General features: G+C 39.9%; 2 protein-coding genes across 7 annotated transcripts in view; one reads left to right on the top strand and one right to left on the bottom strand.

Annotated features, from left to right (window-relative positions):
• Window positions 1-279: 279 nt before the first annotated feature.
• Window positions 280-22,553, bottom strand: meis1a (Meis homeobox 1 a). 6 transcript variants are annotated; one of them, XM_057843304.1, is made up of 13 exons: window positions 22,355-22,553; window positions 21,092-21,194; window positions 18,595-18,728; window positions 16,867-17,014; window positions 16,709-16,759; window positions 14,500-14,550; window positions 11,951-12,079; window positions 11,646-11,733; window positions 9,819-9,973; window positions 5,399-5,475; window positions 2,439-2,497; window positions 2,230-2,318; window positions 280-2,151 (listed from the first exon to the last, which is right to left on the bottom strand). In XM_057843304.1, the coding sequence occupies exons 2-12, from the start codon at window positions 21,101-21,103 to the stop codon at window positions 2,245-2,247; spliced, it is 978 nt and encodes a 325-aa protein (XP_057699287.1). In that variant the 5' UTR covers window positions 21,104-21,194; window positions 22,355-22,553; the 3' UTR covers window positions 280-2,151; window positions 2,230-2,244. The 6 variants fall into 6 exon arrangements, with proteins under 6 accessions (XP_057699287.1, XP_057699284.1, XP_057699286.1 ...); XM_057843301.1 differs by having other exon boundaries at window positions 280-2,173; window positions 2,249-2,318; XM_057843303.1 differs by having other exon boundaries at window positions 280-2,173; window positions 22,355-22,552.
• Window positions 21,826-26,784, top strand: part of spred2a (sprouty related EVH1 domain containing 2a) — a 43,118-nt gene continuing 38,159 nt past the window's right edge. Inside the window, exon 1 of the mRNA XM_057843300.1 lies at window positions 21,826-22,253. Within this exon, the coding sequence (XP_057699283.1) occupies window positions 22,219-22,253 (35 nt within the window). The 5' untranslated portion in view covers window positions 21,826-22,218. The remainder of the gene's footprint in view (window positions 22,254-26,784) is intronic.

Here is a 26,784-nt window from a genome sequence, read left to right as displayed (position 1 = left end):
ACCTGTAGACTAATACATTTCTGTTCAAAGATGGTTATATGTGGCCCAGTCCACGATTTGTTACCAAAATACATTACTAGTATTTTGTGTAATTTATTTATTTAAAACTGATTTTAGTCGTAAATCCATTACTGTAATGCGTCCATGAAAACATTTGACGTTTTCACCTGAATAAAGCCTCATAAATAAGTGCTCCCGGCAGGGGGGACATTTCACGCGGGGTGGGACATTTTTTGGCACAACACCGGCCCTGCTGCAACGCATTAAATGTTCCTTACCTGATTACTCGATTATTCGAACTAACTAGTTGATGGATTAATCGAATGCTCAAATAATCGATAGCTGCAGCCCTACTTGGATGCTCAGGACAGATGCACACGTTGCTAGGATTAAAGAAGAAAAAAAAGACTCCTGCCATATTATTAACTCATAAACTGAAACTGGCAACATTAGACATACAATTCATTTTGACTGGGAAGGCTAGGAGTGAATGATCACGTTCCAGTGCCATTGATGGTGATGGACTTCACTAGCAGCGATCATTTGCTACCAGACCCTCCCAGTCAAAATGGATTTGACGTCTACTGTAGTCATTGGCAGCCAATAAGCTACAGTAAATGAGTCCCCTATAAAGGGTTAAGAGTGCGCTTCCATTCACCAGACTTGAGCAGCAGCAAAACAAGTAATCAAATAATCTTTTTGTACAGTTTGTCATGTTTACTTCTTGTCAAGTGTCAAATTTTGTTTTTGCATTTCCAAGTGGTTTTTCATTTAAAAACCTCTCATGAAGCCCCAAGGGAAGTCTGTCAGTCTCTGCTCAGGGACGTGGTTACTTGTTTGTGTTTGTCATCATCTTTTTTTAATCAGACGACACCCTAGTCCCCACAAATCACTAACCATCCCAACTTGAAATAAAATCAATTTTTTCCTCCTAAAGTTTAGAAGAATTACATGCCCGAAGATATATATATATTTTTTAAATGAATGGACAGCTAACTTTCTGTAGTCATAAAAATCATCATCATGAGTAGCGTATTGCATTCACACCAAAAAAACAAAACAAAACAAAACAAGTTTTTCTGAGTAAATTAGTTTGGTGGTGACTCTTTTTTTCTGTTTATTTTCTTTTACTTTACCTTAAACCGTGAGTAATTTTCCCAGGATGAATTTCTTCTGGTTTTTCTATAAATTTAGTACAATCAAAATGCATTTGGGTGCCTATCGCCGTCAGTAGCAACCAGTAAATTAAAAAAAATATTTTAGTTTTTTCTACTGTGGGCATTTTCATCCATTTCAATGGGGTAAGACGATTTAAGTAGGGCTGCAGCTATTGATTATTTTAGTAGTCTATTAATCGATGAACTAGTTGGTTCGAATAATCGAGTAATCGGATAAGGAACATAAAAATTAAAATATCTGAACTGAGCCTCAAATGGTATAAAAAAATAAATAAATGAGGATCTAAGTACAACAAAAGAACAATTGGCTAACTTACATATCAAGCTTAAATGCTATAGAATGCTAACTTTTTTTTTTTTTTTACAATGCTCTTAACAAATGTTTAAATACATATTCCCACAAAAAATGGCTAAATATACCTATAAACTAAACTACGAATGCATTAAAAAAATTTTGCTCAAACAAAAACTTACCTTATGTTGGTCTTAACAGGGAGAAGCTGGATTCAGCCATGTGAAATGCATTATGTCATATTCACTGTTGCCACTAGAAGGCAGAGCTTCTACCCAAATCAAGAAAACTAAATGAAAATCCTTTCAAAACAAACAATTATAACACCACTTTAATTAAACAAATACTCAAAGCAGCAAAATTTAATCCCAATCTTTTTTCTTATCAAATTACTCGAGTTGATCGATTAATCGTTGCAGCACTAGATTTGAGATACAAATGTTTTGAGTTATGAGCGGGGTCACGGGACAAAATCAACTCCTTTCAGACTAAATCACCACTGTACTGGATGTAGAGATATCAGATTATCGTTTATCATGTTGCTGCCAGGCCTACATTTTTGTAGTCCGAAAAGTGGTAGTCTGGTGCCCTCCGTATTTGTAGTCCATAGGATGGCTCTTACTGATGGCTTCATGCAGTGCCACTGGTCTTCCATCACCATGGTAACACCAATCACCAGCCCTGGAATACTCACACACAAAACCTAAAAATAAAACATGAAATAAGCGTGTGCATGTAGGCGTACTTGTACGTGCGTACCAGGTAGTCTGACTGTTACATGTGTGTGTGCGTTTCCATAGCAAGTCGTCCTATTGGTCGACCATCAGGTCCATTTGATCCAATATAGCCTGCACACACGTGCGCATGCACATACATACACATCATGAGGGAGTTGATACCAGACATTATAATACCGTACATCAGAGAAAATGACATAAAAATGTGTGTGTGGTGAGGGAGGCACTCACAAGCCCGGTTATTTTGATCGATGATTGGCTGAACGATTCGCCGTCTGGCATTGATGAACCTGACAGATGCACACAAACACACACACACACACAAAGATGATTGACAGCTTTATAAGTGGTCAAAAACTTAGTGGCTGCTTACTGGATGGTTTTCTAAAAACAGCTTACAACTTCAGAGACTTCAGTTTTTTTTTTTTTAAACTAGGTTACGAGTATCTTTTTTGCCCCATAAAACTCGACAAGCATGTGACAAAACTTGTGCACTTGTAATTGGTTATTTTTAACCCGTAGTGAAGAAAAAACACCTGTAGAACAAAAAAAAATCACTTGTAAACGGGAAAAAAAACACTTGTAGAAAATTTTTTTTTACATTGTGTTTTTTCATGTTTATTTCACAACGCAAAATTTGGAAATACAAGTTGTTGTTTTTTTGTTTTACAAGTTAAAATTAGTCATTTTACGGGTATTTTTTTTTATTTTAAAACTAGGTTATGAGTATCTTTTTTGGCTCATAAAACTCGACAAGAATATGACAAAACTTGTGCACTTGTAGTTGGTAATTTTTAACCCGTAGTGAAGAAAAAACACCTGTAGAACAAAAAAAAAAAAAAAAAAAAAAAAAAAAAAAACTTGCAAACAGCAAAAAACAACCTTATTTATTTATTTATTGAATGGATTTAAAACATCCAAGCTGGACATAAATGGAGTTAGTGACATAATTTGCCGGATGACACTTAATGACATCTGTCATACGCATTCAATAATGTTACGTATTAACCCAAATAAATCAACAAATAAGCCGCACTGGACTATAGACCCCAATCACATGACGTCACAACTCCGCCCCCCTGACTGGAGCCGCCATATTGTCCGTCAGCTCGACGTGTTTACACATTACCGCTACGTACATGCCTCCTATTGCGGCGTGTTTTTCTGCTCGTTAACATTAATAATCAAAATGGTGAAGGCGTGTGTGGCGTTTGGACTTGGAAGTTCTACTGTATTCCGAGAGACCCAAAGAGGAGAGCGAGATAGACTGCTGCAATTCGACGAGAAACCTGGGCACCAAACGATCACCACAGACTATGTAGTGGTCATTTTATACCTGGTAAGATGCATTTAATATATATTTAGAGGGTTTTGGGCTGACAACCACAATTAAGATCATTGCGAGGCTAATCACCGACAACATACAGTTTCAAATTCAAGATGTTTATTTCTTCCGCCATCATTATTTTTTGAATAATATTTAGCTGGTACCAAGTGAAAGAAGCTGGCTTCGTCTACGGATCATCAGATAAACAGGGGTGTCCAAACGTTTTGCAAAGGGGGCCAGATTTGGTGTGGTGAAAATGTGGGGGCTACAGGGGTCGCGTTAACCGAATATTTTCCGTCGTTGACCGGTTTCTTAAAATGGTGACGGAAAAAAATGAAGTCCATCTGTCATTTTGACAGGTTGCAATTCACACCCCAGACCACAGGGTGGCAAGTGAGCATATTAATTAGCTATTGTCTCTCTTGATGCATGACGTCGTTGGCCTTACTCGGAAAATGTCAAGGCAACTGAGTGTCCGAAGTTTCTTCAAAAAAGTTTCTTCTTGAGACATTTGATTATGCACAAGCGGGAACGCAATTCAAGTCCATGCGCACCAGGAGGAAGGTGTGAGACTGCGTTCAGGCCACAGCAGGTGAACTGTTAATTTCATTGTTCCATATGTAGCCTACCTAGTGGGGCCACAGTCAGCTGTTTTTGTCACTGCGGAGAAAAAGTTACATATTCATCTGCTTGATGTGTGATGGCACGGTGTGGATTCTCTGTTAAGCATGTTCGGACAGACTATTAATTAAAAATGAATGAAAACTAAATACTATTGAATATGTCATTATTATCATTTAAAAAATTTAAGTGACGGGTAAAAATAGATTATGACCGGATTTTTATGACCCTGTCAGTCATAATGACAGACAACGAAAAAGTCTAGCGCAACCTCTGGGAGGCTACCTTGGCTGATTTACGAAGAACAATATATTTAAACAAATTTTAGCAAGCCCTTCTGTGTGTCACATTTACTTTATTATTATTTTTTTTTAATTAATAATTTCAACAATCTCGCCTTTTTAGACACTCGGGCTCTTGCGAAATACTGCTGCTGTGAAATTAAACTAGCTTCAAGTTGCTTTAATTTCTCTCTGCGTATCTTCCCTGTAATGTTGTCGTACATGTCAGCGTGTCTTGTTTGGTAATATCGCGTCACATCGAACTCTTTGAAAACAGCGACTGTCTCTTAGCAAATGAGGCCGACAGTTGTTGCGTATTTTATTGAAGAAGTAGTCCAATATTCACCTATCCTTGAAGCGTCGGCCATCGCAGTCAACTTTTTTTTTTATTGATTGTCGCCATTTTGGAAAATTGGAAGTAAAGGGTCACATGGGGTAATGTTGCTTAGAGTACTGCTCTTAAAGTTTGTCAAAGTTTCGGGAGAATAGGCTGTGTTTCTGTGGACAAGATAGTTGTAGATATCAGGGTAGCAGATGTCAGGCAGAGACGGGTCGAAAAATATCGATTTAGGCATCAAATATGGATCTGGCGAATGGATCGACCGAAGCTTTTCCACATAACGCCTTCCATGCAACACATCCAATGAGTTTACAGTGTGTGAAAGCATCGGGGCTTCCATGAATTGCACTATAAATTGCACGATAAATTGAGACCATTGAGAATACGGACACACAATGACGGACAATATGGCGGCACAATACAGCGACACGTCATTGTGTGACGTTGGTGATTGGGGTCTATAAGCCGCAGGATTCCAAATGAAGGAAAAAAGTAGCGGCTTATAGTCCAAAAATTACAGTACACAATTCAATTATCCCTAACATAATTCCAGTACTCTCACAGACATTAGTCAGTGCCAGGTTAGTAAATATTGCTTCTGCTATTATTGTTATTTACTGACCAGTTGTTGACCTGCAGGATGGACAGGCCGGTCTCACGGGATAGTTGTTTCTTCTCTTCCTCACAAGGATACGGATGCTAATATGTGGTGACACAGACAACAAAAAATAGAAGTCAGTAAAGATGTGAAGTATAATTACATGATAATTAGCATCGGCAAAGGTTCATGGGACTCCAATGTTGAGATATTTGTCCTTTTAGTTCAAGACCAAGCTCAAACACTAGGACAATACGTACAGTGAAAAAATAAGTATTTCAGCACCCTGCTATTTTGCAAGTTCTCCCATTTAGAAATCAAGGAAGGGTCTGAAATTTTCTTCATGGGTGCATGTCCACTATGAGAGTTAATCTAAAAAGAAAAATCCAGAAATCACAATGAATGATTTTTTAACAATTTATTGGAGTGATACAGCTGCAAATATGTATTTGAACACCTGAGAAAATGAATGTTAATATTTAGTACAGTAGCCTTTGTTTGTAATTACAGAGGTCAAACGTTTCCTGTGGTTTTTCACCAGGTTTGCACACACTGCAGGTGGGATCTTGGCCCACCCATCAGTCAGGTTTCTGGGCTGTTGCTGTGAAACTCGGAGTTTGAGATCCCTCCAAAGGTTTTCTATTGGGTTAAGGTCTGGAGACCGGCTACGCCATGCTAGAACCTTGTTATGCTTCTTACGGAGCCACTCCTTGGTTTTCCTGGCTGTGCACTTCGGCTCATCTTCGTATTGGAAGATCCAGGCACGACCTATTTTCAATGCCCTGACTGAAGGAAGGAGGTTATTCCCCCCAAATCTCACAATACAGGGCCCCTGCCATCCTCTCTTTAATACAGTGCACTCGTCCTGTCCCATGCACAGAAAAACACCCCCAAAGCATGATGCTACCACCCCCATGCTTCACAGTAGGGATGGTGTTCTTGAGATAGTACTCATCATTTTTTTCCCTTCAAACTCGGTTAGTGGAATTATGACTAAAAGGTTCTATTTTACCCTCATCTGACCGCAAAATTTGCTCCCATGACTCCTCTGCAAATGGTCAGAGGCGAACGTCAGACGGTCCTTGACATGTGCTGGTTTAAGCAGGGGAACCTTCTGTGCCAGGCATGATTTCAAACCATGACGTCTTAGTGTATTACCATTAGTAACCTTGGTGGTCCCAGCTCGTGTTGTTCTGGGCTATTCCTCACCTTTCTTGGATCATCGAGACCCCACGAGGTGATATCTTACATGGGGCTCCACTTCGATTGAGATTTACCGTTTTGTTTAGCTTCTTCCATTTTTTAATTATTTCTCCAACAGTGGACCTTTTTTCATCAAGCTGCTCAACAATTGCTCCGTAGACCTTTCCAGCCTTGAGCAGATGAACAATTTTGTCTCTTTTGTCTTTCGACAGCTCTTTGGTCTTGACCATGTTCCAAGTTTGAGTCTTACTGATTGGTATGGGGTGGACAGGGGTCTTTACGCTGCTATCGACCTCAAACAAGTGCATCTAATTCAGGGTTGATACATGGAGTGGAGGTGGACTTTCAAGGTCAGAATTCTAGCTGATAGACAGGTGTTCAAATACTTATTTGCAGCTGTATCGCACAAATAAATCGTTAAAAAAATCATGCATTCTGATTTCTGGATTTTTCTTTTTAGATTATCTCTCACACAGTGAACATGCACCTACGATGAAAATTTCAGACTCCTCCATGATTTCTAAGTGGGAGAACTTGCAAAATAGCAGGGTGTTCAAATACCGTATTGGCCCGAATATAAGACGGTGTTTTTTTTGCATTGAAATAACACTGAAAAAGAGGAGGTCGTCTTATACTTGTGGTCTAGGCATTATACCCATTCAAGACACTAGATGGCGCCAGATATCATTGAAGCGATGTTCTGCCATGACAGATCTCAGCTACTCTCCCTATTAACGACGCTAGATGGTGCCAGATATCACTGAAGCGATGTTCTGTCATGACAGATCTCAGCTACTCTTTTGAGTTCACCCAGTTTGCATTATTTTATTGCAGTGTTAGTCCTTATTCAGATTTGTTTCAAGACTACAGTTACAGTTAGACAATAGACCCTACCCACGTGACGTCACAACTCCGCTCTCCTGAATGGTACCGCCCACTTGTCCGTCAAAACATAGTGTTAACCTGTTACGGCTACGTACATTTCTCCTATTTACGGCGTGTTTTTCTGCTCCTTAACATTAATAATCAAAATGGTGAAGGCGTGTGTGGCTGTTGGTTGCACTAACAGAGAAGATGGAAGGAGAGACTTGAAGTTTTACCGTATTCCGAGGGATCCAAAGAGAGCGAAATGGACGGCTGCAATTCGACGTGAAAACTGGGCACCAAAAAATCACCACAGACTATGTAGTAGTCATTTTATATCCGGTAAGATGCATTTAAGATATACTTAGAGGGTTTTGGGCTGACAAATAACCACAATTAAGATCATTGCGAGGCTAATCGCCGACAACATACGACGTAGTACGACATAGTTTCAAATTCAAGATGTTTGTGACTTCCCTTTCTTCCACCATCGTTATTTTTTGAATAATATTTAGCTGGTACCAAGTGAAAGAAACTGGCCTCGTCTACGGGGCTGACAAATAACCACAATTAACATCATTGCGAGGCTAATCGCCGACAACATACGACGTAGTACGACATAGTTTCAAATTCAAGATGTTTGTGACTTCCCTTTCTTCCACCATCGTTATTTTTTGAATAATATTTAGCTGGTACCAAGTGAAAGAAACTGGCCTCGTCTACGGGGCTGACAAATAACCACAATTAAGATCATTGCTAGGCTAATCGCCGACAACATACACGTATGTATGTAGTGAGAGTGCTATCGCTAAACCATATAAACATTAAAAGCCTTAACTCCATTGACAAACGACATGAAATACATTAGACTTGACAGTGGATGTTAGCAATAACAAAAGATTTTGAATTGAAAATTTCGTAACTCACCTTTCCAAGCACAAGATAGATTCCTGCCGAATTTTCGTGGACGAGGACCTGTTTCACCCAACCAGCAACGAAGTATTTATAAGCCTCCAAGCTCTTGAAGTTTTTCATATTTTCGTGAGAATAGGCTGATTTAGTGTGGACAAGATAATTGTAAATATCTGCGTAGCAGATGTCAGGCAGACAGGGCGAAGACAGTGGGTCGAAAAACATCGATTTGGGCATCAAATATGGATCTGGCGACTGTATAGAACGAAGCTTTTCCTCTTAACGCCTTTTATGCAACAGATCCAGTGAGTTTGCGGCATCAGAAAGCACCGGGTCTTCCATGAAATGCATTTTAAATTCCGCCATCAATTGAAAACAATGCTAATACAGAGTCAAAATGACGGACAAGTGGGCGGAACCATACAGCGAGCACGTGGTTTTGTGACGTAGGTGGGTAGGGTCTATTGATTGGTTTATTTACATTTCAAAAACCAGTAGCCATTCATTTACAAATATGATTGCACTTTAGTTTACATATTTAAATGTTCAGATATTAAGATTTGAATGAGGCAAAATAACATGTTTATTCTCTCAAATATATTGTTATAATCATTTGTTTCAGATGTACTGTAATTATTTTCTGTATAAAAATTAATTTGGTGTTCAAAAAGTCTATTTTCAAACTTGGGTCTTGAAAAAGAGCGGGTCGTCTTATAATCAGGTCTGTCTTATATTCGGGCCAATACGGTACTTATTTTCTTCACTGTAGATCAGTGTTTCTTAACTGGGGTACGATCGAACCCCAGGGTTTCGGTGAAGGTTAAGAAATGCTGAGCCCTATTTTGTACGCCGACTAAATCTAGGAGAAGTGTTTTTTTAGACAACATTTTGGACTGGTTTGCCCTCAATTTACAGGCTTTATTTCAGTTCTTTCACCTGCAAGCCATCTATCTAATGGGAGGAGAGATCAGTTTGCTCAGTGGAAGGTTGACTGGCACTTGGTATGAGGAAGAATAACAGACCTACAGACGGCGTGAACTGTGGCGATAATAAAAAAATAAATAAAATAAAAAACATTTGCGTCATTTTACACTGTGAAAATTGTATGTGATGCAAGGATGCGACAACAAAATGAGAATGTAGACAACAAAAAAAGGAAAAGTGTGAAATTAAAGGAGACTCATTTCATTGTCCAATGTGAAAATCAACAGCAAAAAGGCAAAATTATTTGTAGTAAATTTGAAATCTGGAAAAATATTGAAAAGGAATTCACTAAGATGTGAGCTTGCTAAGTTTTGAATTTGTACAAAAAATGCTTTATTATGAAATTCCGAAGGGTTTGGTGAATGCACCTGTGAAACCCGTGGGGTCCGGTAACCTTAGCAAGGTTAAGAATTACTGATGTAGATTCAAATCTAAATCCTCACTACTGAGGCTGATTTAAGGTCAGTGTCATGCTACGGACCGCCAGGTGCTGGAAGATCCACGCCCTTAGGATGTTGGTGGACGCTTTGGGGAAGATGCCTCGCTTCTTGTGGTCATGTTGTTCTTTCTCCAGATAGCAGCTCACTTTGGCGTCGGCCGTGCCAAGAGACGCAACACTCCTTCCCACATCATCAACTTGTCAACACATAACAGGAAGTAGTTTCAAATTACTACCAGTTTGTACCCTTGGTCCAACACACAGAGATATTTGTGTCTTTTTTTTTTTTTTTTTTTTTGATGATGATGATGAAACTTTTTTATTTCGAGCATGCACACACAAAAGATGGAAGGAGATTTTCACTCAAAATCTCTCGATACATGGCCCCATTCATTCTTTCCTTTACAAAGCTCAGTCGTCCTTTGCAGAAAAACAGCCCCAAAGCATGATGTTTCCTCCTCCCTGCTTCACAGTGGGTATGGTGTTCTTCGGATGAAACTCAGTATTCTTTCTCCTCCAAACACGAGAACCTGTGTTTCTACCAAAAAGTTCTATTTTGGTTTCATCTGACCATAACACATTCTCCCAGTCCTCTTAAGGATCATCCAAATGCTCTCTAGCGAACTGCAGACGGGCCTGGACGTGTACTTTCTTCAGCAGGGGGATACGTCTGGCAGTGCAGGATTTGAGTCCCTGGTGGCGCATTGTGTTATTGATAGTAGCCTTTGTTCCTGTGGTCGCAGCTCTCTGTAGGTCATTCACTAGGTCGCCCCGTGTGGTTCTGGGATTTTTGCTCACCGTTCTTGTTATTATTTTGACGCCACGGGGTGAGATCTTGCATGGAGCCCCAGATCGAGGGAGATTATCAGTGGTCTTGTATGTCTTTCAGTTTTTAGTAATTGCTCCCACGGTTGATTTCTTTACACCAAGCGTTTTACTAATTGCAGATTCAGTCTTCCCAGCCTGGTGCAGGTCTACAATATTTTCTCTGGTGTCCTTCGACAGCTCTTTGGTCTTGACCATAGTGGAGTATGGAGTGTAACCGACTGAGGTTGTGGACAGGTGTCTTTTATACCGAAAATCAGTTAAAACAGGTGCCATAATACAGGTAACGAGTGGACCCTCGTTAGACCTCGTTAGAAGAAGTTAGACCTCTTTGACAGCCAGAAATCTTGCTTGTTTGTAGGTGACCAAATACTGATTTTCCACTCTAATTTGGAAATAAATTCTTTAAAAATCAAACAATGTGATTTTCTTTTTTTTTTTTTTTTTCCACATTCTGTCTCTCATGGTTGAGGTTTACCCATGTTGACAATTACAGGCCTCACTAATCTTTTCAAGTAGGAGAACTTGCACAATTGGTGGTTGACTAAATACTTATTTGCCCAACTCTATTATTCAATTAAAAAAAAGGTTTTCTCTCTCTCCAGTGTCCCTTTAAGAAAATTCCTCATGTATTAATGACATCACTCTTTTGCAATAACATCACACCAGTGGCAAGAAATTCAACTGCGATAAGCAATTTTATTTTTACTCTTTTAAAAATAAAATTTTGCAGTTTTAAGAAGTACTGTACGTTCATAACGTGTCTACTCTGTTAAAGCTATATATCAAAGAATAATTGAATCATTTCAAAAGGTTTATTTGTGAAATTATAGATTTCTCATCAAGTATCCAAAGTCATGTTAGCTGTTATGCTAGCAAAGCTAGGCTGAGGGCTAGCTTTAGCACAATTTGACCCCTCTGACCCCATTCCGTTACGTCCAAATGGCACCCTATAAAAAATGACCCACAAATAAACACAAACACAGGCACGTTTTTCAAACTCTCAACCACACAAAGGTAAAATCTGAACTCATACGAGCTAACCTCCGTCGCTGTCATTGTCACCACTTTGAAACTGCAGTGGCGGAGTGTCCTCAGGCATCATCGCGTGATGGTCGTTAGTCCATGCCAGCTGCGTAGAGGAATGGTGCAAAGTTTTCAATAGAATGCAAATACTTTAACCTGAAATCAAGCAAAGCTAAGCTAATAAGTCACCAAGAGGGGGATGAAATTTCCCAAACATTCAGGTTAAGAAGAAGAATGAATGCTTCTAAGTGGTTCTATTTGTTTTGCATTTAAGCAAATAATGAAATATGACAAACAAAGACCTAAACCAAAAATGTACTGACATTGTCATGGTCTTCATGGTGGTGCTGCTCAGAGTTGTCATTCTCCTTCTCAATCACCAGATCAATCGGCATCTTCCCTTTCAGGCAGCTGACGTAACGAGCACAGAAGTTGTCGCACAACTCGTGAACCTGACGCACAAAGTAAAAAAAATGTCCTGTGTCATCGTGTGGAGGTATATGAGTAATAAATGTCAATTAAAACAAGAGGTTCTCAATATTAGGCATTGCTGTAACGTAAAACACACATGAATTAACTCCGGACACTTTGAATGGAAGGCACCTTGCGCACCGTCAAATGGTCGATGGTCGGTGTACAGTGTAGTGCTGCAACAATTAATCGATTAACTCGAGTATTCGATTAGAAAAAAATATTCGAACTAAATTTTGTTTCTTCGAGTATTCGTTTAATTGAAGTGGTATTGTAATGGTTGATATTTAAAGTGTTTGCATTTAATTTTACTGATGAGGATGGATACAACGCACTCTGGTCTGCCTCTTTTCACATGGCTGAATCCAACTGCTCCCTGTTAAGACCAACATAAGCTATGTTTTTGTTTGAGCGAATTTTTTTAATGCATTCTTAATTTAGTTTGTAGGTATATTTAGCCGTTTTTTTGTGGGAATATGTGTCTGAACCACTTGTTAAGAGCATTGTTAAAAAAAAAAAAAACTTTAGCATTTTATAGCATTTAAGCTAGCAGACTTTTTCTATCCAAGTTAGCCAATTGTTCTTTTGTTGTACACAGATCCTCATTTAAAAAAAAAATTATATCGTTTGAGGCTCAGCAAACACTGAGGTGTTTTAATTTTTCATGTTCCATATCCGATTACTCGATTATTCGAACAAACTAGTCCATCGATTAATCGACTACTAAAATATTCGATAGCTGCAGCCCTAGTGCAGTGTATCACAAAAGTGTGTACACCCCTCGCATTTCTGCAGATATTTAAGTATATCTTTTCATGGGACAACACTGACAAAATGACACTTTGGCACAATTTAAAGTAGTTAAGGGAAAAGGTACCGTTCTCGCACACACCATATTATTGTTTGCATTAGTCTAACACATTCATCTAACTATAGTTTAGGCAGACTTCACTCAGTGCCCTTGATACACTAAAGTTAATCACCTTATCGGCGCTCATGAGGGGGAAAAGGAAAAATGGTACCGTTTCTCGTAGGCACCGTCTAACTGTTTGCATTACTCGAACACACGTAATATAATCAATCAGGGAATAGTATCATTTCTCATATTCACTGTAGGACTGCACTATTCTAACACACCTAATGTAAAATAAATAGCACACCATAGTTTAAAGAAACAGAATAGATACACAATGCCATCTTATCACAGAAGCCCAACGTGGGCGCCACGAGCAAGACTGACGCACCAACTCTGGCAATCAGTCCTCCCGACAAACGAACAAGAACAAAGACCAGCGCGCTTTCTCCTAAAACAAGTAGAGCCAGCCCGGATAAACAAAGTTGATAGCAGGCGCTTGTGACGACAAGACCAGCGTCGGTTGCTGTGGCAACCACATCCCATCCACGCACGAACCTAAACAGCCCGAAACCGGCCAGAGAGGGATGATCCCAAAGCAACGCCTGGACACAGCTTCAGCCGGCCCACGGACTGAAAAAACACTGGACACTGAGATAAGACAGATTTGCTGCTCGGAAACATTTGCTATGTAGCCTTGCTTTGGATTCAGTATTGTTCCCTTCGTTGTCTGTTTTTGCCTTGTTTTTGACCATTGTCGACGAATAAATTGTCAACCTGTTTTCGGTGAGTCTTCTTTAAACTTTTGAAACATGGAGTCAGTACAAAGGGTTAAAATAAGAAGAGAATGCGCGAAGTTCCGCCTTCCCGGTTGGCGCACGCGAGGCAGCATTGGCCGAGCGGCACTTGTTTTGGCTGCCGCTGTTTCCATGCGGCTTGACTGGGGAGGCGAATTTCAACAGTAGTCTTTGTGCAGCTTATATAATAGAGTTAAGTTTATTTTCCCCTCAAAATATAGCCATTAATATCTAAACACCAGGCAACAAAAGTGAGTACACCCCTTAGAAACTACGTACATCCCTAAATGTCCAAATTGAGTACTGCCTGTCATTTTCCCTCCAAAATGTCATGTGACTTGTTACAGGAGTGCTGTCAGCATTGCTGCAGAGATTGAAGAGGTGGGGGTCAGCCTGTTAGTGCTCAGACCATACGCCGCACTCTACATCAAATTGGTGTGCATGGCTGTCACCCCAGGAGGAACCCTCTTCTGAAGACTGTACACAAGAAAGCCCGCCCGTCTCATCAGACCATAGGACATGGTTCCAGTAATCCATTTGGTTTGTTGACATGTCTTCAGCAAACTGTTTGCGGGCTTTCTTTTATGATACACTGTATTATAAACAGCAGGAATGGGAAAATTTATTCTCATCGATCCTCTGAGCCCGGTTTTTAATTTTTTAGCTTGGGGCTGATGAATTCTTTGCGGACTTATTGTTGCTGGTAAGTTCAGAGTTTGCCAGTAAACAAAGAATAAGAGGCTTCTCTGACCTTCTCTAGCTCCAAGAGGTGGAAACGCAGAACTTGGATGGACTGGATCATCTACATGATTAAAACAATAAAACAGTGTTAAGTGTAGATAAATAGTTCATATATTTCAGATAGATTTTTCATTACTTTGAAACAATGTGTAGTTCTATGTAGGTCATTTACTTTCAGTATTATTCAGTTTGTGGCCAATGGGCCTGGGGGGGTTTATGACCTTTTTTAAGATGTGTAGAGAGAGGGGATTCTTTCCGCTCATACTTTGAAGAGCATACGACAGGAGAAAAAAAGCCTTAAATGGCATTATTATGTGAATTAGAAACATATTTTGGGATGATTCGACTATATACAACAATTTAGCAAAGCGCAGATGACGAGAAATTAGTTTTTTAATCTGCCGGTTAGCCACGCCTACCATTATAGGGCTTTAGCGTCCCCAACAGGTGGATGACGTCAGCGGTAGACTGGGCTCATCGGTTTTACTATTCAGCCCATGAGGGGGAATTATTCAGACTGAGGAAAACACGACGAAGAGAGCCGCAAAATGTCATTGTTTCAGTCTCTCTACTCCAATATTTTTACAGGATATTCTTTTTATCCAAGTATTTTTCCCCAATAGCTATATAAATGGCTTGAGAAGGACCAGTCAGCCCTTCGAGGGGGAACTATTCACAACGAGGAAAACGCGACGAAGACAGCTGCAAAATGTCATTGTTTCTGTCTCTTTACTTCAATACTTTTACAGGATATTCTTTTTATCCAAGTATTTTCCCCAATTGCTAAATAAATGGCATGGTCATGACAAATAACAGTCTAGTGCTAAATGGAATATGAAATAATAAAAATGCATTTATTCAGGACGACATGGCAAAATTACTCCATAATGGTCAAAACTGTCGACTTCACCTTTATTGTCGCACCTCCCGAACGATATTTTATGACACCTAAATCGGACATATGTCATTTCCCTTCCCCGGCTTCGGAGAATGTAAACAAACCAAAAGGCGTGACAGCTAGCCGACATGCTAACCCGAACCGAGTGATGTTTCAAAGTCTTCGAAGCGGAAAATCACACATAACTAGCCTGGATTATTTGACATGACGACTGGGTTGTCGATTGTCTTCGCGGATCGGCAAACCGCCCGGCGGAGAGCAATTTACAGTTCATTCCCCGGAGGTGGGTGGCTGCAGTTGTTGTGCAGCTAACGTGCTGCTAATGTGCATGAGGAGATCCTTTTACATGCCTATCAATGATCAAACGTAAGTAGTCCTTTATTTATAGAAAGTTTGTAGTGTTTACTCTGTAATAGCTGTATTAATATTTGACATAATACTAAACAAGATGTTTACTCACTTCCTCGTAAGTCCAATGGTCCCACAGTAGTCGTCGGGCTTGTTTTGGCCAATATCCATGGTGAATGGGAACCTTTTGAAACTCCAAAAAGGCGCATACGCCTCTCCCTCATACAAAATGATTTTTCTGCAGCCGTTTGGCTGGCGTGATGCGAAAAATAAACATATTAATCCGTAAAATCAGCTGAATCCTTCGTCCTCATACACAACAGTACGCTGTATAGTGAAGAGGACGCATTCTACCGTACACGTCACAGCGCCCTTCTCCTCAATGCAAGACCGAAGCCGGAAGTCACTCATTTTCATGGCGCGGGATTCAAAAAACGAAATAAATATAGCGATCGCTTCCACACACATCCAAGCGGTCCATATCATTCAGGAGCATAAAATACCGCGTGTATTACGAAATAAACATGCTTTTTCGTGTCACATGCACTTTAAGTAAGCCTAGATGACTTGTGAACTGTGACCATATGTGGTCATTCTTTAACCTCCTCTTTCTCAACAAATCTCCTTTGCTGATAGCCTTTCAATATATTCCCACCTTTGTTACGCCCATTGGGAGTGGGCTCACTTGTTCATTTGCATATACACTTAAAAGTAGACGTGCCCTAAAAACTGGGCCCTCCCTTGTGTGGCCGAAAGTGAACGAAAGGTGAACAGAGAGGGGGGCCCAGACTGGTCTGTATTGTCTAATTGTTTTTGGCTTATTGTAGTTTCAATGTGTCTTACTGTCTATTTTTTGTTATCTTGTTATTAAAGGTATCCTGACTTAAAAGTAGCACCTTAGACATTTTTCATTTTTGACATTACACACGTTTCTAATTGAATTTTTAGTTTGAATTTTGCGTGCTGAACTCACCAGATGATCAAGCTCCGGATGACACGAAAACAACTTCTGCAATGTTTTCACCTGACACGAACGCACACATCATCAGAACGTGTACAGAATTTAACTGCTGATGACATTATAACTATGCAACACAAGAAATGCAAGAGGATGTTTCCATGGCGACGCACCTGCTTGGCAAAAGCGCTTATGTCGTCGTCGAAGGAGAGCGAGGAACAGATGTCCCCGGCGGTCCCTTCGCGGCCCCCCCTCTCCGGCGTCCACGTAGCTAGCTCGCACTTTCCAAGCAGCAACGCCAGCAGCGGGAACAGGGCGTGGCTAAGGCAATGATTTCATCAAAGTGAATTAACATCAATCAATTTTTGCTTTGGTTCTTTAGCCTTGTTCAGACTGGGAGCCAAAATCTGATTTTTAGATCCAGATCAGATCCAGATTGCATGGTTCATTTGTAGTCTAAACTAGGGTGACCATATTTTGATTTCCAAAAAAGAGGACACTCAGCCCGGCCTCAAGACACTTGAATTTTACTCGAAGTTCACTCAAAGATGCCTATATAACTTTAATATATTTAAAGTGTGCCCCCTCACTCTGGATGGAAAAATGCAGTTTGAAAAAAATATATATATATAAATATATATATATACTGTACGTATGTATAATATATAATGCAGACTCATAGAAATGTAGTCTAGTCAATACACATACACACAGAAGGCTATGTGCCAACTAAACATTTTTATAAATTACTATCACGACAATTGTCCTTGACAAATTATTCCCATTCAATTGATATTCTCATTCAATGTTCTAGATTGCACACAAACAAAAACCAAAATAAACTGACAAACTATTCAACCAGCATGTTTCCAAACGTAGCAGTTCAAAACTACGTTTCCCATAATGCCTAGCGCGGTTTAGCTTACTGATAGCTAGCTGAGGCAAAAATCTAACTTTGCTATAAAAGTTTACAATCATCAGCAGCGCAACGATGCGACACCAAACTGGATTTTACAGTCAAAGCTCCGACAGAAGTCAACAGTTGCCATTATATACGTATTTATCGTAAAAAACTTCAGCTTTGTGGCCAAATCGTCAACCCAGTAGATGGTGGTAATGCCTCATGATAGAGGTAAACTGCCAAGAAAAACAAGAAGAACTACTTCCCTCCCAACTACTAGGAGCCATGTCATCGCAGGCAGGCGCCAGGCGCTGCCACCCAGCAGCCAGAGGGATTCTCTTTAAATTGGTCCCGTGAAAAATCATAAAAACCGGACATTTTTATGAATTTATAAAACCCGCCCGGACCACGAGGATACTACGTGAAAGAAGGACTTGTCCGGGCAAAAGAGGACGTTTGGTCACCCTAGTCTAAACAGTCATAAAGCACAGAAATCTGGTTTTTGCAAGACAGTTTCATATCAGATATGGATAAGCTGCTTCTGAGTTTGAACAGCTCAGACAGGATTTCAGTGTCTGTGACATCACTCTATGCTGGATGACGCCTTTGTTGCCATCGCAAGCTGTCAGGTGTGTCAATAATATGGCCCAGTCTGAACAGACCTAGATCTGATTTGGATATTTGCTAAAAATAATGTCAACAGTTAGACCTAAAAATCAGATTTGAGAGGGAATCTGATTGGAATCAGAAATGCCTGCAGTCTGAACGCAGCATATTAAAACAATATCACTGCCATTATTCTCACTTTGAACTGGAAAGACTGAGTCTGAGATGATGTTTCAATGCCATTGACGACGATACACATCTTGATTGGATGTCTATCACTCTCAATTGCAGTCATGAAGATAAATACAATCAGTACTTTCTAACTTTTATTCAAATATAAGAGTTTAAGCATTACTTTAATTAGTCTTTTAAAGACAAGTACTGTCGATCTCACCCGTAAATAGCGTCTTGCTCCTTTGAGACGCCCTCGTTTCCTTCGGGATGGTCATAAGGTGGGTGCGGGGCTACGAAATGAGGATGATATTGGTGGGGTGGCAAGTGGTGGTAGAATGGGACCACATCTTCATGCTGCAACAAAAAAGCATTTTGCAAAGCTCCGCTTGTTACATTGATTAAAAAAAAAAAAAGTTATACAGTGATCCCTCGCTACTTCGCGCTTCAAACTTTGCGCCCTCAGTCCATTGCGGATTTGTTTTTCAAATTAAAAAAATACAGATGAGCTGTCTTGAGGCCGATCACATAGTCTCATTCCCCCTCCTGCTGTTCTTTGTTGGTCAGGCAGTGCACTGGAGGTGCTTACTAAACTATGAATGACGGACGCTAAGGTTTGATCTTGCCACATATGCTTGGAAACCGAAACTTGAAAGTGTCACATGCGTAAGTCATCGTTTAACTTGTTAAACAGTTGCTGTGGCAACTCATTGTGTGCAAGTGAGCAGCTTGAGCGGATTTGAGTGGACTCATTCAATGAAGCATTTAATAAAGACAAGCATTTTTGTACTTTATTCTTGTTTGAGAGTTGGAGGAAGAGGAGGAGGTTGGAATTTTATGTTGGACCGTACATGTATTAGTCAGACGCTAATCAGGATGCAAACAATGTGCCCAGACTACCTGACATGGAATGGAGACAAGACCCTTAGAGATTACAAGATTGGTAAGATATAGGCTGTTATTATTTTTATCATCTGAATCATGTCAGGCAAATAAACCACCTACTATTGCATGGGATAAAAGAAAAGTTTTGACGATTTTACAAGTAGGCAAAATGAACTCAACATAACTGTGATCAGGGATTGCCACGAGTTAGCTTTCGGCTAACATCGCAAGCTTCTCCTGTTCATTCAACAACACGAACGGGGTTTTGCCTCAAGTTACCTTTCGGCTAACGTCGCTACCTTCTACTGTTCATTCCACAACAGTTGGCAGCTCTGCTTTGACAAAGTAATCAGTCATCTATCCAAAAATCACACTTACTTTTTTGTAAATCCTTGATCATAAGCAGACCGGTTGAGGAAGCAGGCATCTTCGAAGTGTTTGTAGCAGAGAACACTACTCGATGATGGCGTGAAATTCATTCGCTTCGTGCGAACGACAGATGTCCATTTACGTGCCCAGCTATCCTTTGGCCACTCATACAACTTTTCTTTAGATTGAGAACAATACATCACCACACACCGCCGTGGCATCTTACCGAGAAGCAATGCAACAATACTGTTCTATGGCGGACTTCCCTCGCATTTCTCTGTGTGACGTAATTTCCGAAGATTGTCGAAGAAAAGCATTTTTGTTGTCAAGGGCGTTGCTATGGGTTAAACAAAGAATCTGGAAGGGTTGCGTAAAAAAAAAAAAAAAAACCCGAAAATATGCTTATAATTGTTTAGCCATTGATATTATTCAAAAACATGGTTGGCCAACCTTACTTCACATTTGGTCTTTAAGTAACTTTTTATCTAAAATACTCCTAAATCAGCAAAATCTTGACTTAAATCTATCTTTAAATGATGAAACAGTTTTAAAACTAATGCAAAAACGATAGCAATTTTAACAACTTTAAAAGTTGATTAACAACATTAAATGATTTCCAATCATAGCAAAGGTTGCCATGTTTTTTTTGTTTTTTGTTTTAATGGGAAAAAAAAACATGAAAGGTAACTACTCTTACCTTCAGGTAACTGAGTTACTAACTCAATTACTTTTTGGGAGAAGTAATTTGTAACTAATTACTTACTTTTTAAAAGAAAGATTAACAACACAGGTCATAAAGATGAAGTCTGCAGAATGAAAAGTGACGAAAGCGGAGATTTCATTCTGCCAATTTGTTGCCGAACACAATTTAACTGCAACTATTGCTGATCACTTCTCAGAATTAGCAAAAAAAATGTTCCCTGACTCAAAGATTGCATCGGTAAATTAATTTTATCATTTGACCTTTTTAATTTATAACTGGACACACTAACGAACTACCTTCAAGTCAAACTGAATTGCGAGCTGAAGTGCCATGAAGTGCAGCCATCAAGACATGATAGAAATTGCCAAAAGTGCTACGTACAATTATAACAAAAGTCACTGTTAAATTTTAGTAATCATGATGTAGCTGAAGATATTGTTCTTTGATTGGACCAGGTTATATGTTACAATATTACCAATAAATTCATATTATTTTAAAAATCGAGTTTTATTTTTGTTTCATATTGCATGCTATATACAACATTGTAAGATTAGTCACCAATTTGTAAGGGCATACGTCGCTATTTGTAAGATTGCCAACGGCCTCGGGTTGACAGGTATGAAAGTGAATCATGCAAAATACATATGAAATGGACAGTAGAAGAAAAAAATTAACGAAAGTTCATTACAAGTACAACGTTCAACTTGTGTGAAGGATATCCTAACATTCAATATTTTCAAATATAGTTGAAATTTTCACTCACCTTTTGCTCCATCAAAGTTGTGCAGCAGGAAGATGGAGATGCCGAAGATGATACTGAAGATGAGGAAGAGGATGAAGGCAAGGTGGCGTGTTCAAAGACAGTGCTGCTCATGGTGAAAAATAAATTGGGAAGTATTTCAATGTTGTTGTTTTTTTCGCATTACCCTCTATGCTTTCGATTTATAAGTGAAAAATTCTTTTATGTAAAAAAACAACAACAATATTTTTAGGTTGAAAATGATAAATTAATGAGGAATTATCATCCAAACGGTGTTGTCAGACACTTTATTCATTTTCAGAACACTTTTGCACCACCTGCTGGTGAAAAATCTCATTACAGTTCCTATTCCGGAAGTTGAGCAGGTGCTGGTCGCCATGGTAACGTCCCCCTTGGATACATTGACACTCACAGTCTTTATTACTTATGCAGTTAATTATATTCTGCACTTTATCGATTTATTTTAAAATCTACATAGCCTTTAAGATTCATGTTTTCATTTTTATGGACACAACGATCTTTTACATTATATTGTAGTAGAAGGACACATGACTCATTTCAAGATTAAATCAAAATAATGAAAAGAAACTTGTATATTTTCTCAGGAATTTGTATACTTTGAAGATCAAAATAAAAAGTCGTATATTTTTTCTCAAAATATAAAAGTTGTGTTTGTTATTGTCATATTTTTGAAGCCATGATGAACTCCCAAACTCAACCTCTTATTCATCCCATTTTGAATAAAACGAAAATACATGCCAACATCTTCATCATTATGATGACGATAACGATGTATTGGCACGTGACTCTGCGGTCCTTCAGGTGTGACGTCACTCCCCCCCTCCCGTATGTTTGTCTTCTCCCTCAATCCAACATGGAGTAAGGAAGAGATGGGGCTCGTCCGGGGCCAGCCAAGCCGACGACAGCGAGCATTTTCCGGTCAACGCGCTCCAGGCGGGCTCGCCGCGGACGAACGACCAAAAAAAAGAGGAGTTCGGCGGATTTAGGTATGAATGAAGAAAAGGTAGGACAAACGCTCGAGCCACCGGAAGACGCCAGGAGATGCGCGTGCGCCAAAATGGAGACACCGCAGGAAAACATCAGCGCAGCACGTGAAGCGACAAAATAACATGAACGAAGAAGAAGAGCAGCACAGGCCTCACGAGTCAGTATACACACCGACACATTCACGTGCATTTATCACATACACAAACATGCACACTCAACGGACACATGAAAAAACGCAACACTTATTGGCACACTCACGTTATCAGTCAGCCTTGACGGAGGTCAACGAGCTCCTCCCCTTCTAATCACGCAGACAAAAGTGTGACCTCCGACCCCCGTGTGACCTCTTCAGTCATTGGAGGTCACGTAACCAGGGCTCCTTTGACTGACACCCAAGATTATGTAAAGTGGCAGGTTGTCATGTGTCACAAAACGCATGCTTTTGAAGCTTCATAAGTTCATTTTAGTGCTGCAACGATTAATCGAATAACTCGAGTATTCGATGAGATAAAAATTATTCGAATTAAATTTTGCTGCTTCGAGTATTCGTTTAATTAAAGTGGCGTTGTAATGGTTTGTTTTGAAAGTGTTTGCATTTCGTTTTATTGATTTGGGTGGATACACTGCCCTCTGGTCTGCCTTATTTCACATGGCTGAATCCAGCTGCTCCCTGTTAAAACCAAAATGTTTTTGTTTGAGCTAATGTTTTTTTTTTAATTGCATTGGAATTTAGCTTAACGGTATATTTAGCTGTTTTTCGTGGGAATATGTGTTTGAACTGTGTGTTAAGAGCATTGTAAAAAAATGTTGGCATTTTATAGCATTTAAAGTGCATACGACAGGAGAAAAAAAAGTCTTAAATAGCATTATTATGTGAATTAGAATCATATTTTGAGACGATTCGACTATATACAACAATTTAGCAAAGTGCAGATAATGAGAAATTAGTCTTTTAAGCTGCCGGTTAGCCACGCCTACCATTATAGACCCTACCCACGTGACGTCACAACTCCGCTCTCCTGAATGGTACCGCCCACTTGTCTGTCAAAACATAGTGTTAACCTGTTACGGCTACGTACATTTCTCCTATTTACGGCGTGTTTTTCTGCTCCTTAACATTAATAATCAAAATGGTGAAGGCGTGTGTGGCTGTTGGTTGCACTAACAGAGAAGATGGAAGGAGAGACTTGAAGTTTTATCGTATTCCAAGGGATCCAAAGAGAGCGAAATGGACGGCTGCAATTCGACGTGAAAACTGGGCACCAAAAAATCACCACAGACTATGTAGTAGTCATTTTATATCCGGTAAGATGCATTTAAGATATACTTAGAGGGTTTTGGGCTGACAAATAACCACAATTAAGATCATTGCGAGGCTAATCGCCGACAACATACGACGTAGTATGACATAGTTTCAAATTCAAGATGTTTGTGACTTCCCTTTCTTCCACCATCGTTATTTTTTGAATAATATTTAGCTGGTACCAAGTGAAAGAAACTGGCCTCGTCTACGGGGCTGACAAATAACCACAATTAACATCATTGCGAGGCTAATCGCCGACAACATACGACGTAGTACGACATAGTTTCAAATTCAAGATGTTTGTGACTTCCCTTTCTTCCACCATCGTTATTTTTTGAATAATATTTCGCTGGTACCAAGTGAAAGAAACTGGCCTCGTCTACGGGGCTGACAAATAACCACAATTAAGATCATTGCTAGGCTAATCGCCGACAACATACACGTATGTATGTAGTGAGAGTGCTATCGCTAAACCATATAAACATTAAAAGCCTTAACTCCATTGACAAACGACATGAAATACATTAGACTTGACAGTGGATGTTAGCAATAACAAAAGATTTTGAATTGAAAATTTCGTAACTCACCTTTCCAAGCACAAGATAGATTCCTGCCGAATTTTCGTGGACGAGGACCTGTTTCACCCAACCAGCAACGAAGTATTTATAAGCCTCCAAGCTCTTGAAGTTTTTCATATTTTCGTGAGAATAGGCTGATTTAGTGTGGACAAGATAATTGTAAATATCTGCGTAGCAGATGTCAGGCAGACAGGGCGAAGACAGTGGGTCGAAAAACATCGATTTGGGCATCAAATATGGATCTGGCGACTGTATAGAACGAAGCTTTTCCTCATAATGCCTTTTATTCAACAGATCCAGTGAGTTTGCGGCATCAGAAAGCACCGGGTCTTCCATGAAATGCATTTTAAATTCCGCCATCAATTGAAAATAATGCTAATACAGAGTCAAAATGACGGACAAGTGGGCGGAACCATACAGCGAGCATGTGGTTTTGTGACGTAGGTGGGTAGGGTCTATAGGGCTCTAGCGTCCCCAACAGGTGGATGACGTCAGCGGAGTAACGATTTCATCTGATTGAGTATGAAGCCCATTGAGGGGGAATTATTCAGAACGAGGAAAACTCGGCGAAGAAGAGCCGCAAAATGTCATTGTTTCAGTCGCTCAACTCCAATATTTTTACAGGATATTCTTTTTATCCAAGTATTTTTCCACAATAGCTAAATAAATGTCATGATCATGCAAATAACAGTCTTGTGCTAAATGGAATATGAAATAATAAAAATGCATTTATTCTGGACAACATGGCAAAATTACTCCATAATGGTCAAAACTGTCGAAAAAGTTGCAATTTCTGATCGGTCGGAAAATTTGACAGAACACCGGGCACATGAAGAGGGCAATAAGCCGAGTATAGTGCTCTCCCGGCGGGGGGATGTGCGACAAGCCGCCGGTCGTTGGCTGAGGGGAGGAGCATGTCAGCCACAAAATGCAAGCCACCTACATATTAAAATGATCCCAGTATTTGACATAATACAAAACACGATGTTTACTCCATTGTAAGTCCCATGGTCCCACAGTAGTAAGGCTTGTTTGGCCAGTATCCATCGGTGAATGGGAACCTTTTGAAACAGGTCACTTGCGGTTCATTTTTACAGGTCATTTCCTGTTCTGTAACTCAAAATAAAAAGGAAGTGACCCATAAAATACCCCAAAATCAACAGGAAGTTAACTGAAAATCAACAGGTAAATGACCTTAAAGTGCCTGTGACACGAAAAAGCATGTTTATTTCATAATACACGCGGTATTTTAAGCCCCTGAATGGTATGGGCCGCTTGGATGTGTGTGGAAGCGATCCCTATTTTTATTTAGTTTTTTGAATCCCGCGCCATGAAAATGAGTGACTTCCGGCTTCAGTCTTGCATTGAGGAGGAGGGCGCTGTGACGTGTACGGTAGAAGACGTCCTCTTCACGCTACAGTGTACTGTTGTGTATGAGGACGAAGGATTCAGCTGATTTTGCGGATTAATACGTTTATTTTTCGCATCACGCCAGCCAAACTGCTGCAGAAAAATCATTCTGTATGAGGGAGAGGCGTATGCGCCTTTTTGGAGTTTCAAAAGGTTCCCATTCACCGTGGATATTTACTGTGGGACCATTGGACTTACGAGGAAGTGAGTAAACATCTTGTTTTGTGTTATGTCAAATACGAATACAGCGATTACAAAGGAAACACTACAAACTTCCTTTAAATGAAGGACTACTTACGTTTGATCATTGATAGGCATGTAAAAAGCTCTCCTAATGCTCATTAGCAGCAGCACGTTAGCTGCACAACAACTTCAGCCACCCTCCTCTGGGGAACGAACTGTAAATTGCTCTCCGCCGGGCGGTTTGCCGATCCACTAAGACAATCGACAACCGGGTTGTCATGTCAAATAATCCAGGATAGTTATGTGTGATTTTCCGCTTCGAAGACTTTGAAACATCACTCGGTTCGGGTTAGCATGTCGGCTAGCTGTCACGCCTTCTGGTTTGTTTACATTCTCCGAAGCCGGGGAAGGGAAATGACATATGTCCGATTTAGGTGTCATAAAATATCGTTCGGGAGGTGCGACAGTAAAGGTGAAGTCGACAGTTTTGACCATTATGGAGTAATTTTGCCATGTCGTCCTGAATAAATGCATTTTTATTATTTCATATTCCATTCAGCACAAGACTGTTATTTGTCATGACCATGCCATTTATTTAGCAATTGGGGAAAATACTGGATAAAAAGAATATCCTGTAAAAATATTGAAGTAAAGAGACAGAAACAATGACATTTTGCCGCTCTCTTCGTCGCGTTTTCCTCGTTGTGAATAGTTCCCCCTCGACGGGCTGACTGGTCCTTCTCAAGCCATTTATATAGCTATTGGGGAAAATACTTGGATAAAAAGAATATCCTGTAAAAATATTGAAGTAAAGAGACAGAAACAATGTCATTTTGCCGCTCTCTTCGTCGCGTTTTCCTCATTGTGAATAGTTCCCCCTCGACGAGCTGACTGGTCCTTTTCAAGCCATTTATATAGCTATTGGGGAAAAATACTTGGATAAAAAGAATATCCTGTAAAAATATTGGAGTAGAGAGACTGAAACAATGACATTTTGCGGCTCTCTTCGTCGCGTTTTCCTCGTTCTGAATAATTCCCCCTCAATGGGCTGAATAGTAAAACCGATGAGCGCAGTCTACCGCTGACGTCATCCACCTGTTGGGGACGCTAAAGCCCTAGGCGTGGCTAACCGGCAGATTAAAAGACTAATTTCTCGTCATCTATGCTTTGCTAAATTGTTGTTTATAGTCGAATCGTCTCAAAATATGATTCTA

Source organism: Corythoichthys intestinalis, chromosome 8 (genome assembly GCF_030265065.1).
Source record: "Corythoichthys intestinalis isolate RoL2023-P3 chromosome 8, ASM3026506v1, whole genome shotgun sequence".
Classification (NCBI taxonomy): domain Eukaryota; kingdom Metazoa; phylum Chordata; class Actinopteri; order Syngnathiformes; family Syngnathidae; genus Corythoichthys; species Corythoichthys intestinalis.
This window is presented reverse-complemented; position numbering and strand designations above follow the sequence as displayed.

Excerpts from the sequence above, each read along its gene's own strand:
- meis1a (XM_057843301.1), bottom strand. Across the intron at positions 16,760-16,866 it reads TAAGCGCTTTTGCCAAGCAG|GTGAAAACATTGCAGAAGTT; the intron begins GTGCGTCGCCAT and ends CGTTCGTGTCAG. Across the intron at positions 14,551-16,708 it reads ATCCGGAGCTTGATCATCTG|ATGATCCAGTCCATCCAAGT; the intron begins GTGAGTTCAGCA and ends TTAATCATGTAG.